Below are 17,249 nucleotides of genomic sequence, written 5' to 3'. Positions count from 1 at the left end.
TTAAAATAAAGGCACGTTTTTGCTCTGAAACCATAGCTGATAGTGACGACTAGGAAACCACGAGACAGTGGAAAACTTTTCCATAAAGACGGATGACTGTTTATCATCTTTATTCAAACATTGTTCACCTTGCAGGCTCTGTCCGTATAATGACATGCTTGGCTTTGTTTGCCGAGAGTACTGACGTCTACACACAATGTAATGATGAAGTTGCTTGTGTTCAAGACTTGTGATGTGCACTGTAATGTTAATTTGTATACATATGATGTCACGCCATGATTAACTGAGGCTTACCGCAAACACTCCAAGTCTACACATGCCCATCCCTATAGACTGTAAAAAATTATGGACGAAGGGAGCCGTGACGCGCCACCCATTGGTTAAAGCTGAATTGTAGTTCGGAACTCCTTAAAAGGTCTGTAACTCAGATAGTGTACAAACTTGGTTCCATTTGTACACTCTCAGAGTTATGGGGGTCTGTGACCTAAATTTGCATACCAAATTGGAGATCCTTTTTAATTAAAAAGTTTGAAAAGCACTCTACTAAATAGAGAATCTACCCCCCACCTTTAAGAATGTTTTTGTCCAGTGCTTCACAGGAGAAAATAGAGAATCTACCCCCTACCTTTAAGAATGTTTTATCCAGTGCTTCACAGGAGAGAATAGAGCATCTACCCCCTACCTTTAAGAATGTTTTTATCCAGTGCTTCACAGGCATGTGTTTAATACAGTTTCTCTCCATATCTAAGAACAGACCTTGAGCTCCTATGTAATGTTAATTTGTATAAATATGTTGCCATGATTAACTGAGGTCTAACCACAAACACTCCAAGTCTACACATGCCCATCTCTATAGATGGATTTCTGTGACTACTAAAGCAGCACTCCTAGTGTGAGACCATCTCTCCATATCTGAGAACAGACCTTGAGCTCCTATTCAATGAAAGAGCTTGTTTATCTCTGTTCAAAAGGGAGTATGTCTGCCTATCTCCAGTCCTCATAACTGAAAGTCCTCATTCATGGATGTGGCCTTCACAAAATGATCTGCACCTGTGACATTTGATTACACACACAGTTTTATCAGTATATGCAGTTAAAACACACAAATCTTATTTTGGTAACTTATAGCAATTAATATATTGATTATTGTATAAGACTATGTCAAAGTTCCAGATCTTAATTTCTTAAAATCAATCAAATCAATTTCTTAAAATCAATTTCTCTTGATTGTGTTCTGGCCCTAATGACTTAGAAAGAAATTGGCCCAAGGCCAAACATACTTGCTGACCCCATAGGCCATTAATGAGAACTGCAGCGTTTTTATGACCAAGAGCAAATGCTTGCCACCTGTGATTGGGTACAGCCACACAGTTCCGTCTACCGTCCGTAAGACGGACGGTAGACGGGCGGAAGTCCCATACACTCCCATGTTAAGTTTAAAACCGGAAGAACGGTCGCGATAACATGGGAGTGTATGGGACTTCCGCCCGTCTACCGTCCGTCTTACGGACGGTAGACGGAACTGTGTGGCTGTACCCATAGACAGACCTGTACTTGAGGTCACGTGATCATGCAGCTCACTGCTCTAGCTCTCAAAGTGGGCTCCGGAGGACCCCCAGGGGTCCTTGAGGGGGGTTCCAGAGGGGTCCCCAGCCAAATGAGGAACAATGTAAACACATAATTGCCCTAGCTAGTTTGTGTTTTCGGCTATTCGAAACGTTGTGAGCTTGTATTAGATCCAGGGTTGCCAGATCTGCTTATTATAATTTCCCCGCAATATTTTATTCGAAAATGGTTAATGTTGCCGTTATTGTATTGCAGGCATGGAGGAGGCCTCGTGTAAAAAGGCAGCGTACGTGTCGTCCTATCAGGACAACCTTGATGACTTTGTCGTCATCCAAGGCCCCGCTGCTCGAATCAGACCCAAGCGCCTTCCAGAAGACTTCTTTTCCTGTGAGTTCCCCTTGATAACGTCCTACTGCACTTCCTGTATAACCCACTAAGACCGGTAAGGGAACGCGTCTGTCATTTTAAGATGTCTCTGGCTATTTTATTTTAAATCATGAAGATTTGTGCAAATCTTTGAATATATATATTTTTAAGCGAACATTTGTAACTCAAATCTTTGCTTCTGGGGGGTCCCTGGAACAGCATATTTTACAAATGTTTGCTTTAAAAAATATATATTCAAAGATTTGCACACATTTTCACGATTTTTTTTCCTCAAAAAATAGCAGATCTACAAGCTCATAGCGCGGCACTCGGTGCTGCGCTATGAGCTTGTAGATCTGCTATTTTTGAATAGCCCAAATAAATCTAAAAATGACAGAGATATGCGTTTCCAGATTCGATGGGTTAATTCCCAAGGTGACATTATTCATCATTATCAGCGTGGCTATAACTAAAACAATGCGTTTCCTTGTCTTCTCATTCGTGTGTGTGTGTGTGTGTGTGTGTGGGGTGTGTGTGTGTGTGTGTGTGTGTGTGTGTGTGTGTGTGTGTGTGTGTGTGTGTGTGTGTCTTCCTCCATTGCAGTCGACTATGCGGGCCTGGTGAAGAATCTGTCGGTATGTTGACGTTTTCCATTGTTAAGAGGAATGACAAATCATCTGCCTGCTTGACTTTCCCTTCAAACAACACATTCCCTCTCTCTCTCTCTGTGTGTGTACGACGTGTTGATTCTCCTCTCCTGTCTGCCCTGTGTTCTGAAGTGCAGGATCCCTGACCAGCCAATGAGGCCGTACCTCAAAGAGCACCTCCCCAAGCGCATGCACTTTGCCAACAACGTGCGCATCGAGCGGGGCCACCTCTACATGAAGCCAGGCTGGCAGGCGGCGCTGTAAGTGACCCCTCCAGCTCACATTAGCTCTAAGGTTATCTTTACACCCGGCAGTCCACATTCTGATTTTTGTGCTTTCCTGATTGGAACTAGATAGAACCGCCTGAACAGCAAAAAAAATAACAATAATATGGAAACCTAGATAGTTTAACCCATTCAATCCAGGAACGCATCTGTGTCATTTTTTATTTCTTTGGCTATTCAAAAATAGCAGATATACAAGCTTATAGCGTGCCACCGAGTGCCGTGCTATGAGCTTGTAGATCTTGTAAATCTTTGACTATATATATATTTTTTTTAAAGCGAACATTTTTTACTAAAAAATTTGCCTCTGGGGGGTCCCTGGAACAACATATTTTGAGTTGTGGGGGGGTCAAAATGCAAAATACATATCCTTGGTCCTTGACATGAAAAAGTTTGAGAGCCACTGATATTATAGCAACATAAGTTTAAAAAAAAAAAGCAGACATTTGTAGAATCCCCAGAAGCAAAGATTTGAGTTACAAATGTTTGCTTTAAAAAAGTTCACTATGAGCAGCTTGTATATCTGCTATTTTTGAATAGCCAAAGATAATGGTTAAAGTGGTTAAAATGACAGATGCTTTCCCAGTCTTAATGGGTTAAATTGCAATTCAAATCTGATTTCTAACGATTGACTGATTTATACTTTCTGGTATGACAGTGTCACTCACCAAAACCAGCAGATCCACAAGCTCACAACGTGTCGATCTGCTGTTTTCAGTGAGCCATACCATTGTGACGCATTGATTACGAGTACAATGGTGTCTAGCTAAGCACTACTCACGCCTACAGAATGTGTTTACCACAGCCACCAATGCAGACAGGTCGACAGTGTGGACAGTCATATTTGAGAAACAAATCAGATTGTAACGGTATAGGAATGTTGCAGATAGATAAGCTACAGCGCTACAGCGCCATCACATGATGGAAGTCATGGATGTGATTGAGATGGTGTTTGTTGCTTATCGCACTGGTTCTCAAAGTGGGGTCTGGGGACCCCCAAGGGGTCCTTGAGGGGGTTCCTGGAGGGCCAAAGGTAAATTGTTGCTAGTTAGGAACCAAATGGATCTTTACAGATCTATAAGTAGAGTTATGGTGGTTCCGTGGCGTGATCTTGTACATCAAACTGGGGTTTCCTTTAAATGATAAAGTTTGACAACCATTGACTTACTGTATATGGAGATCACAGCTGGAGACCATTCAATCCGGGAACGCATCTGTGTCATTTTAGATTTTAGCTACAACCATTATTTGTAGCTCATAGCTTTTAGACCTGCTATTTTTGAGAAATCTTGAACATTTGTGCAAATCTTTGAATACATATATTTTTTTGGAAACAACTCAAATCTTTGCTTCTGGGGGGTCCCTGGAACAACATATTTTGATGAGGATCGGCGGCCAAAAACATATATTTTTGGGTGGTCCTTGACAAGACATTTGTTGAGACATTTGACAGTTATAAATGTTTGCTTTAAAAATATATATATATTCAAAGATTTGCACACATTTAAATCACGATATATATTTTTTGCAGATCTACAAGCTCATAGAGCTATGAGCTTGTATATCTTCTATTTCTGAATAGCCAGAGATGCGTTCCCCGATTGAATGGGTTAAGACAGTGGAAGACCAAGATCATTTGTGTAAATCCTGTGGACAGCTGCTACAGTATGCTGACCTCCTACTGAGACATTGTACACAGTATCGTTGCTGTCCGTACTCAATTTTTCCGCTTTTGCATTTTTTTCCATAAATCAGTGCTATTGAACACCCTTTACGTCTGTGTGTTGGTAAAACAAATATTGAACCAATGAAAAGTATTAAAAAGTGCTTCTGACAAAACCAGTTAACTCCATTGGATCCTCAAACTTTCTGCTAAACCAGCTAACTCCAGCAACGGGGGCTAGCTGGTTTAGCGGACTCCAGGCTCCACCCCCTTTTGACCTCCAACCTCATTGTGAGCTTGGAGGTCCATTCAGCTGTTCTTATCAATGATGAACAAAACCTCCTAACTTGTTTTTTTCATTTCCTGAAAAATGAACATTTTGGAGTTAGCTGGTTCCTGCCGGACAGCAGAGATATACTGCACACATGTGTGTTCTGAGAGAGAGAGAGAGTGACTCACTGATTCAATTTACAACAATTTACAGTTTAGGCCTTTAGCAGCTGCTCTTATCCAGAGCGACTTACAAGTGCGCGAGCAGCAGAGTAAATGTGATGAACACTAGTCAACAAACGACAGGGTAAATAGTCATGTACTGTAAGTGCAGAAAACATTTTAGTGCTACTTAAGTAACTATAGGATACCATGGTAAACATCAATCCTAGCATCTGTCTAAACAGCATGCTATCTAAATAACATTCTTAACGTTTTGGACAAGCAAACTGTATATGTGTAAATAACATACGTAGCGTATAACCCAACATAGGAGAGAGGAGTGCGAGGGGGTGAGGTAGAGAGAGAGAGAAGACGCGGAGGACGTGAAGAGTCTAGAACTCTTAGAGCGTTGGCCAGGATGTTTTAGGGACGGGAGGGTCAGACGTCTTGTGTTAGACTCACTCCCTTCCTCTGACACACACACACACACACACACACACACACACACACACACACACACACACACACACACACACACACACACACACACACACACACACACACACACACACACACACACACACACACACACACACATTCTCTCTCTCCATTCATAGTGTGTTTATTCTGCTCTGTCTTCCTCAGCCAGCCCAGCCAAATCAAATACTGCACTGGAGGATTCCACGGATCAGATAACCTCTTCAAAAACATGCAGGTCAGAGTTGAAGACATATTATCAGTCTGTTAGCCTGTTGTGAGCTTTTTCTTTGGTTAAAACTTAAACTCTAGTTGACCGGGGTCCCCCATGGGCCTATACTAGGCACCCCTCCTTTTTACCTCTACACCACGTCTATTCGCTGAGAATAGCTGATCTACAAGCTCACAACGCATCGTGTGGAAGCCAAGAGTTCACATGCGGGTGGTCCACTGTGATCTGTATGACAGACTCCTTTCCCACTGCCAGTAGACAGTTCACCTTTCTGTGTTTGTTTCTGGTGGTATGTCACGTTTAATCCAGATCATATATGGGCACAAAACTCAGTCACTACAGGAGTTATATCAACCATTATAAATAAAAGTATGCCTGTCATCTTAAGAATCTGGATGTTCTTTTGGCAGAAATTAGTGTGTTCCATAAAATGTTTGCCTACTATGGTATGTGAAATGCCTGCTGGGTGCAAGTCTCTGTGTGTGTGTGGATCTCTGTCTCTGTCTCTCAGACTACCATAGACGGTGTGGGACACACTGCACAAAATATGAAACATTATCAGGCACAGATGCCAACACCTTGGTGTGTCCATGCCTTAACTCTGGGAAAATAGTTTACTTCCTTTGAGTAATTATAGAAAAAGGTTATATTGATAGTTCATTGATTGCATAACACCTGAGATTTGAACCCGGGTCTCCCACGTATCAAACAATCAAACATACAGCTTGTACAAGAGGAAATTCCCCCCTTAGCCAGGGAGATATTAGGTTTTTATAGGGGGCTTCAGGCTGAGCTACTTTGCTACAAATGCATCCCACAGTTGTATTCAATCTCATACAGTATCTGTAGTTTGTGTTGAAGTGTCAGGTGTTAAGCACTTGAACCCTAGCGTCCGTATTCTGGGGTAGTACATTCTGCGAAAAAATAGCAGATCTACAAGCGATCGGCTATTTTCTGCCAAGAGATTCGGTGCAAAGGGAAATACTATTGTGCCTAATACAGAGCCGTGGGGGACCCTGGTCATCTAAGTATGTAGGGTTTATTAAATTCTTGGAGAGACCAGAGGTGTCTCTAAGCTCTTGGTAAGTAGTGACGTTTGTGTGAAAGTGAGCGTTTTATTAATTTTTCATGTGTCTGAAATTGTATCTAAATATTGTTTTGCTTTTACAGCATTGGCGCTGGTTAAATCACAGTTTATGCTAGCGGCTGTTTGGCTATTTCAAAATGCATATTTCCAGTTTTGAAACGGCATTTTCGAGTTGTTGACAGCATGCATGCAGGCCCTGGCCGTAAATCTGAGATTTAACATGTTGTCCAGCAATCAAAAATTCCACGACCTTGGCAGAGCTTCTGACCACAGTATTTTCTTCTAAGAACAGAACCGAGGGAGACACATCCCAAAAAACTCCATAAATATAACAGCTCCATAAGCGCTTTAGTTGTACAATTGAAGGGTAAATTCTCCCAAATTTCTCTAATCCACAAATCTCTCACTGAACAGAGACGTTAATTCTCTTAGTAGTCTCTGGAGACAGACTGTTGGCTCACACATGTTTCAAAAGCTTACGCCAGTGGTTTTCAACCCTTGTCACATCAAGGGCCATTATTCATGCTGCATCTGAGCCACGGACCACCATTTGATAAGATTTAGCCTCTCAGACCCAAAACTTAGAATATTTTGTTGTCGCTGGATAAGATTTTGTACACACATCCATGCTGTATTGATGTTGGTACCATAGGAGAGATAACAGACAAACGTTGATCAAAATAACAATTATTTAATTAAGTAATGCAGATGTTTAACAATAATTTAACTCTTGAGTTAAATTTGGTTTCATTTTACGCTCTCAAGAGTTAAAGATCTATAAGGGTCCATTTTGTTACCAACTCTCCATCATTAAGCTGGGGACCACCTGGAACCCCCTCAAGGACCACTGGTGGTCCCCGGACCACTGGTTGAGAACCAATGTCTTACGCATATCTGTCTGTACATCGGGAGCAATGAAAATCAGCAGAACATAAAGTGGATGTCCGCCTCACCTTCCTCTTCACCTTTTGCGGTGGTATAAAATAACTCCTACTGGCACCCAAATTAGTCGAAGCCTATCTAGATTGCTGCTTAGCGGACATGGCTGTGCTTGAGAGACTTTTCTCTCAGTGATCCAGAACTGTGGCTGAATGTACCACATGATCTTTATATAATCACTGCTATTGGTTTAGTAGAATTTGTAAGGTTTGTTTAGCAGGCGTGCTCCTCTTTAACATGGTGGTACGTTTTAGACCCGTAACCACATCCTTCGAAGACTGCAGCACCTGAATAGTATCTGTGCATAACTTCCCATGTTTCCAGAAGGTGGCATACCCGTTTCCTGTCCCGGGTTCATTTTCCCATAGCTTTGTTTGATTGGCTCGGCAGCAGATTTGAACCTTCACGTGTGTCTCCAGTTCAAATCTGCTGCAGAGCCAATCAAATGAAGCTACGTATGGGGAAATGAACCTAATTGACACCTGGGTGCTGACCAGTACAACCACAGTCTTTCCCTGTGACACAGGGAAGCTGTCTGAACCTTCACCTCAAACATCTGGGACAACGCTCCACACGTCCCAGACTCTTCTCCCTTCTGGCTCCCAAGCTGTGGAACAAACTCCCCCATTGCAGTTAGAACTGCAGACTCACTCCCAATTCTCCGCTGTAATCTCAACCGTAGCACTTGACCTAGCCTTGACGACCAAGCAGTCTTATGCAAAGGTTAAAATGTAATGTTATTTAGACGCTAAGAGATGCTAGGTTCATTTGTTGACTTTGGCATCCTATAGTTTCTATAGTTTCAATGTACAGATAATGTTTTGATATTATGCTATTTAGACTGATGCTATGCTCTTGAATGAATTAAGAGTACTGTACGGCGTCTCAGGTACTTGCCTGGGAAATCGAACCGGTGACCATCATTTCACAAGCTAATTTCTTCAACTATTATATCTGATTTATACTTGGTTGCGCTTCATGTTGCGCACCGAAAATAGCCAATCTGGTGTTGTGAGCTTTCAGTGTGCGACACATGGCGCGCAGCAAAGTAAATAAAAAAAATATATAAATCGGGCATTAGTCTACCACTGCACCATATAACACATGATAAAGTGTCTTGTAAAACCTCAGTCTGAGTCAAGGCAAACACACATCCATGCAGAAACCCCTGGTTACATCTACATTGTGGGGCCTCACCTACAATACCACGCCTACAATAAAGTGTACTTTAAATCCACTTTTGATATAACGTCTCTGTCCTATCTGTCCAAAACAGGTACTTTTCAGGATTCAAAAAAAAAAAATGGCAAAAACGCATAGCTGCGCGCCGTGTTTCAAGCTTGCAGATCTGCTATTTTTGATACTTTTGTGTGATGCTGTCGTATGATCAAAGTATGGCATTAATTTACGAAAAAACACAAAAAGTTAAGAGGTTTCTGTCCGGATAGCGACAATATAAACATGTCAGGTCTGTAGAATGAACAGTGCTGACAGCCACCATAATGTACTCACTCATACACAAGAAAATGCACTTGGGTATACGCAGTAGAGCGGTTGTAGTTGTACGCCACCCACACTTGTTTTGCTTTGGGCTCATTTTGTTTCTTTCCGAGACCATGTTTACAAGGTTGCCGTCTGCCACTTTCGTGTCGCTCTTTATATGATACGTCTGTGTCAGTTCCTGGTCGTGGTTTTGCACTGGAATTTAACTCTGTATAAATAGCCAACAAACGTTCCCCTCTCCAAAAACAGGTGTCTGAGCAAAAGGAATGTCTGTCGCACAAATGGCTGTACACTGTGTGTGTGTGTGTGTGTGTGTGACCCAACAGACAAGCAAACCACACGACTTGAAATAGTCAGGGTTACATCACCTGCACACAGTTCCACATATTTACAACTTTCACTATAATAGTATTTTCCATAATAGACCATTTACAAGAGGTCACAAGTTTGCTTTAACTACTTAAACACTATGTAGTTCCTTTTACGTCAAAAAGCCGATCTACAAGCTCACAGCAGCTTGTAGATCTGCAATATATGCTGAATTTTCACCTATTATGACATACCCAGAATAGGGACGCTATAGCTAGGGTTCATGTGGTTAAAAGTAAACATTTAAAAATATTTACACACATTTCGACCTTTCACTATAAGTAGTATCATTTACAAATGGTCACAAGTTCAATTTAAAAGTTGTTCATAGAGATGGATCAATGTGATTTTGACAATATTTGTGTATCTCTCGTTTTGTATATAGTATGTCTCCATATACTGTACACTAAACGTATGAATTTAACTGTGTTTATCTCCTTCTTCCAGACTATTTTCATTGGCTATGGCCCAGGACTCAAACACAGTACTGTTGTTGCCCCGTTTGAGAATATCGAAGTTTACAACCTCATGTGCGGTAAGCCACTTTGTTTTTTACTGTACTGGAGCCTATTTGCAGGTCAAATAAGGACCTTATTAGATGTACAGCATTTATTAGATGTATCACAGTGGATTTGTAGATTAGATATTCTTCATAAAGGCCATCCATCCATCAGGCCAACGTAGTTAGTGTCACATCAGAGTGAATAATGTTTTATTGATTAATTGTATGAAAGAATATTAAAAAGGAAGCTCCTGGAATCCATACAATTCATCAGGACTCAAGATTGTATTCCTTTCATCTCATGTCGTTGCTGTCGGGCAGAAACCTTGTATCTCCTTGCATATTTCAACTTTTTAATGTTTTTTCCATCACTTAATGCCCTACTTCGTCACACAAGAGTGTCAAGCAATTTTTTTTAAAATAAGCCGATCTACAAGCTAGTAAATTGGTTAGATCAGCTTTCACCATTTCAGACTTTTTTTGTTAAATCTTCTGAAAAGTAACGGTTTTGGACATATGAGGTTTCTACCCGACAGCGATGATATACTGGTACATGACAGAAAATCCTTTAGAATTGGCCCCTCGACATTATAGCAACAAACAAAGGAAACAAAACAAGCATTTAAAGGTGCTATATATAAGAAGTGCCCAGTTCAACACGCACCATAAAATCCATGAAAACATTTGGAAATAGTCATTTGAACACTGCAGTGGTGTAAAGTTACTAAGTACATTTACTCAAGTACTGTACTTAAGTACACTTTTGAGGTAGTTTTTTTTACTTTACTGGGGTACTTCCAATTTTCAATAATTTTACTTTTACTCCACTACATCGCAAAGGCAAATATTATACTTTTACTCCACTATAATAGTTACTTTGTAGATTTTGATTATTATTATGAAACCAGTTCAGACCTATATACTTTGGCAATTTGAAAATAGCCGACCTACAAGCTCACAAGGTGTTGCAAAGCAACGTGTTGTGAGCTTGAAGATCTGCTATTTTCACAGGATTTGTATACATTGTATTCATTTAAAACCAGGATCGACGGGGCTAAGAGTGTACAACTGCTTTCCTCCCTTTGTCTCGCACTGCTTTATGACAAATGTTTCCCCCCTGCATTCAATGACCTTCCTCCTTGTTATATTTTTTTTGGGGGGGGGGGGTTGGAAGCCCTTCTTCCCAGAAATAACAGAAATCATTATTTGATGATATATTAAACCTTTGGCACGTAAATGAGGGGACTTTTCTATGTTTCTGTGTGTCCATCTCTGTCCGTCTGTCTACAAGCTGTTGGACCGATGAGCTTTGTGTGTGTGAACCTTTCTAGTTCTTATATTTCATTTTCTTTGCCTTAGTCATGGCTGCCAGACAGTTCACACCTGATATCGTGTGGGATTTCTGACTGCTCCAGACCATACTCAATAACTGCTAGCTTGCATAAGGTCTTCAGACTAGGACTTGGGTCTACGATGTATACAGCTCATCATCAAAGTGGATGATACGATCTCCCACCATGCAACAGCAGCCATCGGTTTCCCCTTGGGATTAACCTCCTTCCAGGAAAAGGTCTCTGGATTGAATCTCCACAGATCATTTAAGGTCTGGTTCGGATTAGAAGAGCTGCTCATTGCCACCAGATATGTAAAGCTTTCCACTTATGAAAGAAGCTGTGCTGAAGGCATGCTAAGCCAGCAGTTGGCCTCTGTGTCACACACTCTGATGTTATCGTAGCCCTCCCACTGGTTCCCTCGGCCCCCCAAATACAAACATCTTTGTCCCGATGATGGTGGCAGAGTGACATGATGTAGCAGGTGGCGGAGAGCCTCTGGTGTTAATTCAAGACCAAACCATTGTGGTGGTGTCCACCTTGTAGATGTCGTTAGTGCATCCAGTCAGATCGTTGGATCCTCCATAGATAGTATAGTTCGTACCTCCCTTCCGGAACGGTACTGGAAATCTTGGGCTTGAACCATCCGTGGGTGTCAAATGCATAAAGTGCGTTGTTGTTGCAAGGCTCATAATCCATATCCCCCCCAGATGTAGACGCTATCTTCTATTAGCACAGCAGCAGTGCAGTCATCTATTATGTCAGTAGTATGACGTCATAGAATCCCATATTTTGGCAAAGTCTAAATGCCTATGAACATCCATACAGCAGTGTGTTATGATATCCGTGTGTGCGTTTCATCATAATCTGACCCGGGATGTTGGCGTGGTTCAAATAGAGCTTTTGAACTTCATTATTTATTGTCTCCGCCAGAGGTGGAGAGTATGTTTTCGTTCTTGTCCTTCCGTGTGTCCCCCCGTCTCAGCCAAGCTAACATTGGTCAAGCTTCGCGTGACACGTGACAATATTGTTGTCACCAATGCTCTGATTGGCTAGCGAGACGCATGATGACATAGAAACCTATAAATAGGTGACGCACTTCAAAAAATCCTTTATATTTTTTGAAGTGAGCTTCCATCAGCCAAGCTAACATTGGTCAAGTGACACGTGACAATATGTAATATAAATAGGTAAGACAGGATTAATCAGGAACAGTACTGGCGGAGACCTGTGCTCCGAGGAGCACATTTTCTAGTTATTTATGTTTTCACCCCTGTCTTGTCTTGCCTGTCTGTCTGTCTGATGACGAACAGTTTAAACATTAAAATCCTATTATATCTTTTTGCTATTCAAAAATACCGGCTCTACAAGCTCAACAATGCGATGTATGTATGTATGCTGTATTTCCCCCCAAAAAAGAAAGATAGAAATGTTGACAATTCTACCCTTACTAGGCCTGGACAAATAGTGTTGTCCTGTTATCTGTACTGTACAAAATGATTATTTCTTTCTTTCTTTCTCTCTCTGTTTCAGATCTTCTTGGCATTGCTCCTGCTCCAAACAACGGGACCCATGGCAGTCTGAACCACCTGTTGAAGCAGCCGGTCCACCATCCGGTGCACCCCGCCCAGCTGTCCCATGACACGCCCTGTGATGCCAGCGCCGCCCTGCCCGCTGATGACCTGGGCTGCACCTGTAGCGCTGTCCCCGAGGAAGCCGTACGTCTAAAACCAAGCTTATTCATTATAGCGTCTCTGTCAGGACCTTGCATGTCCAATCAAATTAATCTATGGGGAAATGAACTGGAAGAGAAAACGGGTATAACCCTAACCCAAATTCTAAGATTGCAAAAAAAATTGCAGATCTACAAGCTCACAGTAGATATGCTATTTTTGCTATTTTTGCGCAACACTGTAGTATGACGAAGTAGCGCATTCATTTACGAAAAAACTTGACAAGTTTTTAATTCATTTTCCCATTCCTTAGCTTCATTTGATTGCCTTGGCAGCAGATTTCAGCCAGAAACGCATGACGCCTTCATATGTGTTTCCAGTTCTAATCTGCTGCCGAGCCAATCAAATGAATCTATGGGGAAATGAACTGGAAGAGAAAACGGGTATATGCCACCTTCTGGAAATCTGTGGGACTACAGTTATGCACAGAGCTGACTATCCCTTGATCTTCTTCGAGTTCTGTCCTGATCTACAGGTGGATCAAACACACCTGGTTGTCCACCTCTGGTTTAGATGTATCGACTGAATGACTTCAAGTACATAGTGAGACATAGTAGTGCATGGCAGTGTTGATTTTGTCGACTAAAACTATGACGAAAAATGTAGGTCAACTACCTTTTTTTTTTTTTACTCACCCTGCCCTCCTAATACGTGAGGGGGCCGTGTTTTTTCGATAACTTTTTTCATTTATTTTTTATATTTTTTTTTGGAAAATGAAAAAAATTAAATACATTAAAAGAATTAAATAAAAAAAATGAAAAAGTAATCGAAAAAACAGGGCCCCCTCACGTATTAGGAGGGCAGGGTGAGTCAGCAGAACCAAGGACGGGTGTTTTTGATGAATCTAACGGGTTAAAATGGAGTTTGAAGTTATAATGGGTTTGTATAGGAAGGGGGCGTGTCTGATAAAATGAATATCAAATATCTAAATACTAAATCTAGCAACTTATAAACTGTCTGGGGGGCTCACAAAAGCCTGAATAGATGATAAAATGACCAAAAGTTTTTTTGAAAGTGAAATATCCCTTTAATGATTATCATTATGCACATACAACATTATAAAGTTCACTAACAAACACTTTCTTTTCAGGAGAGAACGATGAACGGACAACTCCAAATTAATTCTAGTGAGTATCACTTATACTGCATGGTTTCAGAGAAGGTTTGATGTCCCTAAACACTGGATAACTTTACTAGAGCACCGGTTCTCAATGTGGGGTCCAGGGACCCTCCAAGGTTCCTTGAGGGGGTTCCAGGGACAGTTATGAACCAAATGGACCCTTACGGGTCTGTAACTCTGAGTGTGCACAAATAGAACCAAATGGACACTTACGGGTCCATTTGGTTCACAGAGTTTGGTTTGGTTTATGTAGGATCCCGATTAGCTGTTGGTTAGTTGGCTAACAGCTGCTCCTCCTGGGGTCCACTCCACACAGAGTTAAATCAACACAGTGTACTGTTTTCTGGGGTCCCAGAGATGACAAATGTTATCACATGGGGGTCTGTCTGTCGTCTAATGCATATAAAAATGGGGGTCCTTGAAATTAAAAAGTTTGAGAATCACTGTTCTAGATAGCATTGACAATAGAACCCTGGCCCCTTTCCTTACACTTTACCGTCTTGCCTTTTGGATCTATAGCACCTGCTAAGGATTTGAGAGGAGCTTTTCACAACCTTCATTTATCGATGCCTACTAGGATTTTCTGGACAGAGAATCCATGCCTCTGCTTTTGATATCCCCCCTCTGGTCATGCATTTTTATGGCCAGTGGGGATATGTGTTATCCCTGTTTCTGGTCAGAGTTATTGTGGTCAAAATAATTGTATTAAATTGTGATATTATCAAACATATCAGACAGTCTACATTTCCCAAAAGAAAATGCATGTATTTAATGCCAGAATATCTTCACTATTTGCCCTACAGCGAAGTATATCCAGGGTCTTAAGACGTAGAAAAAATGCCCCCCCATCTGTATTTTTTAACAAATGGAACCCTGCCTGCCGCCACTTCAGGTTCTAAAGCGGACCTCCGTCGCCTCCACCTTCCGTACGGAACCCCTAAGGTCCTGCAGGAGAACAGTAACCACTGCCTGCTCCACCAGGCCGACTACCTCAACGGCTACAGCAAGGACCTTCTCATGGCGCTGTGGGTGGCGTACACCGTCCAGCCTCTGGTGAGCTCAACGCTGCTCTTTTATCTTCTAAACATAGTCTCCTCCAGCGGTGTCACAGCTTGGCTGCGTATCAGCTGTGGTTCCCTGGGTTTGGCTTCAGTTGCTGGAAGATGGACTCGTTACTTAAGTAAAAGTAGCCACAAATGTAGAAATGCTTTGTTACACATAAAAGGTTGTGTATTCAAACATTTACTTGAGGAGAAGTACAAACGTATTGGCATGAAAGTGTACTTAAATAGACAAAGGTTCAAGTACTCAAATACACAAACCACAAATGTCAAAATGTGTAAAATAGCAGATCTACAAGCATTGTGAGCTTGTAGATCTGTTATTGTAGATCTGCTATTTGAGAATAGCTGAAGTATTATTTCATTTCTCATTTAATTTGTTTACCTGGCATCCTATAGTTTCTAGTTTCAATGCACAGATTATTATAACATTTTGATATTATATTGTTTTAGACTGATGCTAGGTTCTTGGTTTACCTGTGATCCTAGTTTACTGAGGCACTACTATCTCTCTGCATTTGATGTATGTGTTTACCTTGCTTACTGTAAGTCGCTCTGGATAAAGTTGCCTAAATTGTTAATTGTATTATTGTATTAATAATACAAATCTGAGAAGTAACTAGTAACTAAAGTTTTCAATCAATCGTAGTGGAGTAGAATATACATCTCAGAGGAAAATATTGTACAAAGTATTGCAAAATGGAAATGCTTACTGTAAGTCAAGTAAAAGTACCTCGTCTCAAAGTTGTACTTTAAGTGCAGTACTTGAATAAAAGCACTTAGTTACTGCCCACTGGTTTGGCAGGAACATTAAAGAGGTTGTTTAGCGTGTGAAGAGGCGTGTCTTGTCCTGAACCAGTCGTTCATCCATCTGACTGTCGTGCCGAGGCTCTGAAGACTTCTTGTCATACTCATTATGAGGTCCAGCTTTGGCGTAAATCAGCCGTCGCGCTGACAACCCAATAGAGGGATGTTTTCACCACAAGTGTTGCAGTGTTTTTTAACAACAGCTGCGTTTGATATCACTGCAGTTCCTTGATGGTATTCATTACAGGTGAATTAGAGAAACGTTTAAATTGTGAGTGTCGTTTGTTTTTGATGCCCTACTGTATATACGGTATACTGTAAGCTGAGTCCTAAGTCCTTAGTCCTTCAAATTAAAAGAGAATCAGAATCACTGCCCTGTAGAAGCATCAATGAAAGCTGTGCTGATCTACCAAAAACACAAGTGTTGTACTTGTAAAAGCTCTATGCTTTCAGTCACACGTGAACACTGACGTAACGGGGCTTATTGCGTCCATGTGTGCACGCTACAAAAATACACCCATCAAAGTTTCCAATAGTCATTCTTGGCAATTTTTTTATGTATCAGCCAAAAGCATTAGTGGATTAGTTCCAGTGTTTATAATACACACTGGCTCATGAAGGACAAACAAGAGTGTTGGTGGTGAGGTGTCTCACAGCCCTGAGCTCAAGGCTTAACCCATTAAGACCAGGAATCTTTGGGTTAATTTTACGATTTCTTTGGCTATTCAAAAATAGCAGATATACAAGCTCATAGCGCTGCACTTGTATATCTGCTATTTTTTGATTTTTTTTTAAAATGTGTGCAAAACTTTGAATATATATTGTTTAAGTGAACATTTGTAACTCAAATCTTTGCTTCTGGGGATTCTACAAATGTCTTCTAAATCCTAACAGTTTAAAAAACAAAACGTATGTTGCTTTAATATCAGTGGTTCTCAAACTTTTTCATGTCAAGGACCACCCAAAATTATGTATTTGGCCACGGACCCCTATCTTCCCCTACCTCCCCATGAAGCAAATATTTGAAAATATATATATATAATACATATATATTCAAAGATTTGCACAAATTGTCACAATTTTTCAAAAGAAATTGCAGATCCGCACTATGAGCTTGTATATCTGCTATT

At 41.0% G+C, this 17,249-nt stretch overlaps 1 protein-coding gene across 2 annotated transcripts in view; it reads left to right on the top strand.

Annotated features, from left to right (window-relative positions):
• Nucleotides 1-17,249, top strand: part of enpp1 (ectonucleotide pyrophosphatase/phosphodiesterase 1) — a 74,697-nt gene that overhangs the window by 45,174 nt on the left and 12,274 nt on the right. For both annotated transcript variants that reach the window (XM_080454142.1, XM_080454143.1), the window contains exons 13-20: nucleotides 1,822-1,953; nucleotides 2,536-2,567; nucleotides 2,712-2,839; nucleotides 5,604-5,673; nucleotides 10,013-10,100; nucleotides 12,932-13,116; nucleotides 14,222-14,258; nucleotides 15,144-15,304. In XM_080454142.1, coding sequence (XP_080310268.1) covers nucleotides 1,822-1,953; nucleotides 2,536-2,567; nucleotides 2,712-2,839; nucleotides 5,604-5,673; nucleotides 10,013-10,100; nucleotides 12,932-13,116; nucleotides 14,222-14,258; nucleotides 15,144-15,304 — 833 coding nt within the window. The remainder of the gene's footprint in view (nucleotides 1-1,821; nucleotides 1,954-2,535; nucleotides 2,568-2,711; nucleotides 2,840-5,603; nucleotides 5,674-10,012; nucleotides 10,101-12,931; nucleotides 13,117-14,221; nucleotides 14,259-15,143; nucleotides 15,305-17,249) is intronic.

This window comes from Gymnoscopelus braueri (genome assembly GCF_963280865.1).
Source record: "Gymnoscopelus braueri genome assembly, chromosome: 16".
Taxonomy (NCBI): domain Eukaryota; kingdom Metazoa; phylum Chordata; class Actinopteri; order Myctophiformes; family Myctophidae; genus Gymnoscopelus; species Gymnoscopelus braueri.
The sequence above is the reverse complement of the archived record's forward strand: the minus strand, read 5'-3'. Positions and strand labels throughout refer to the sequence as shown.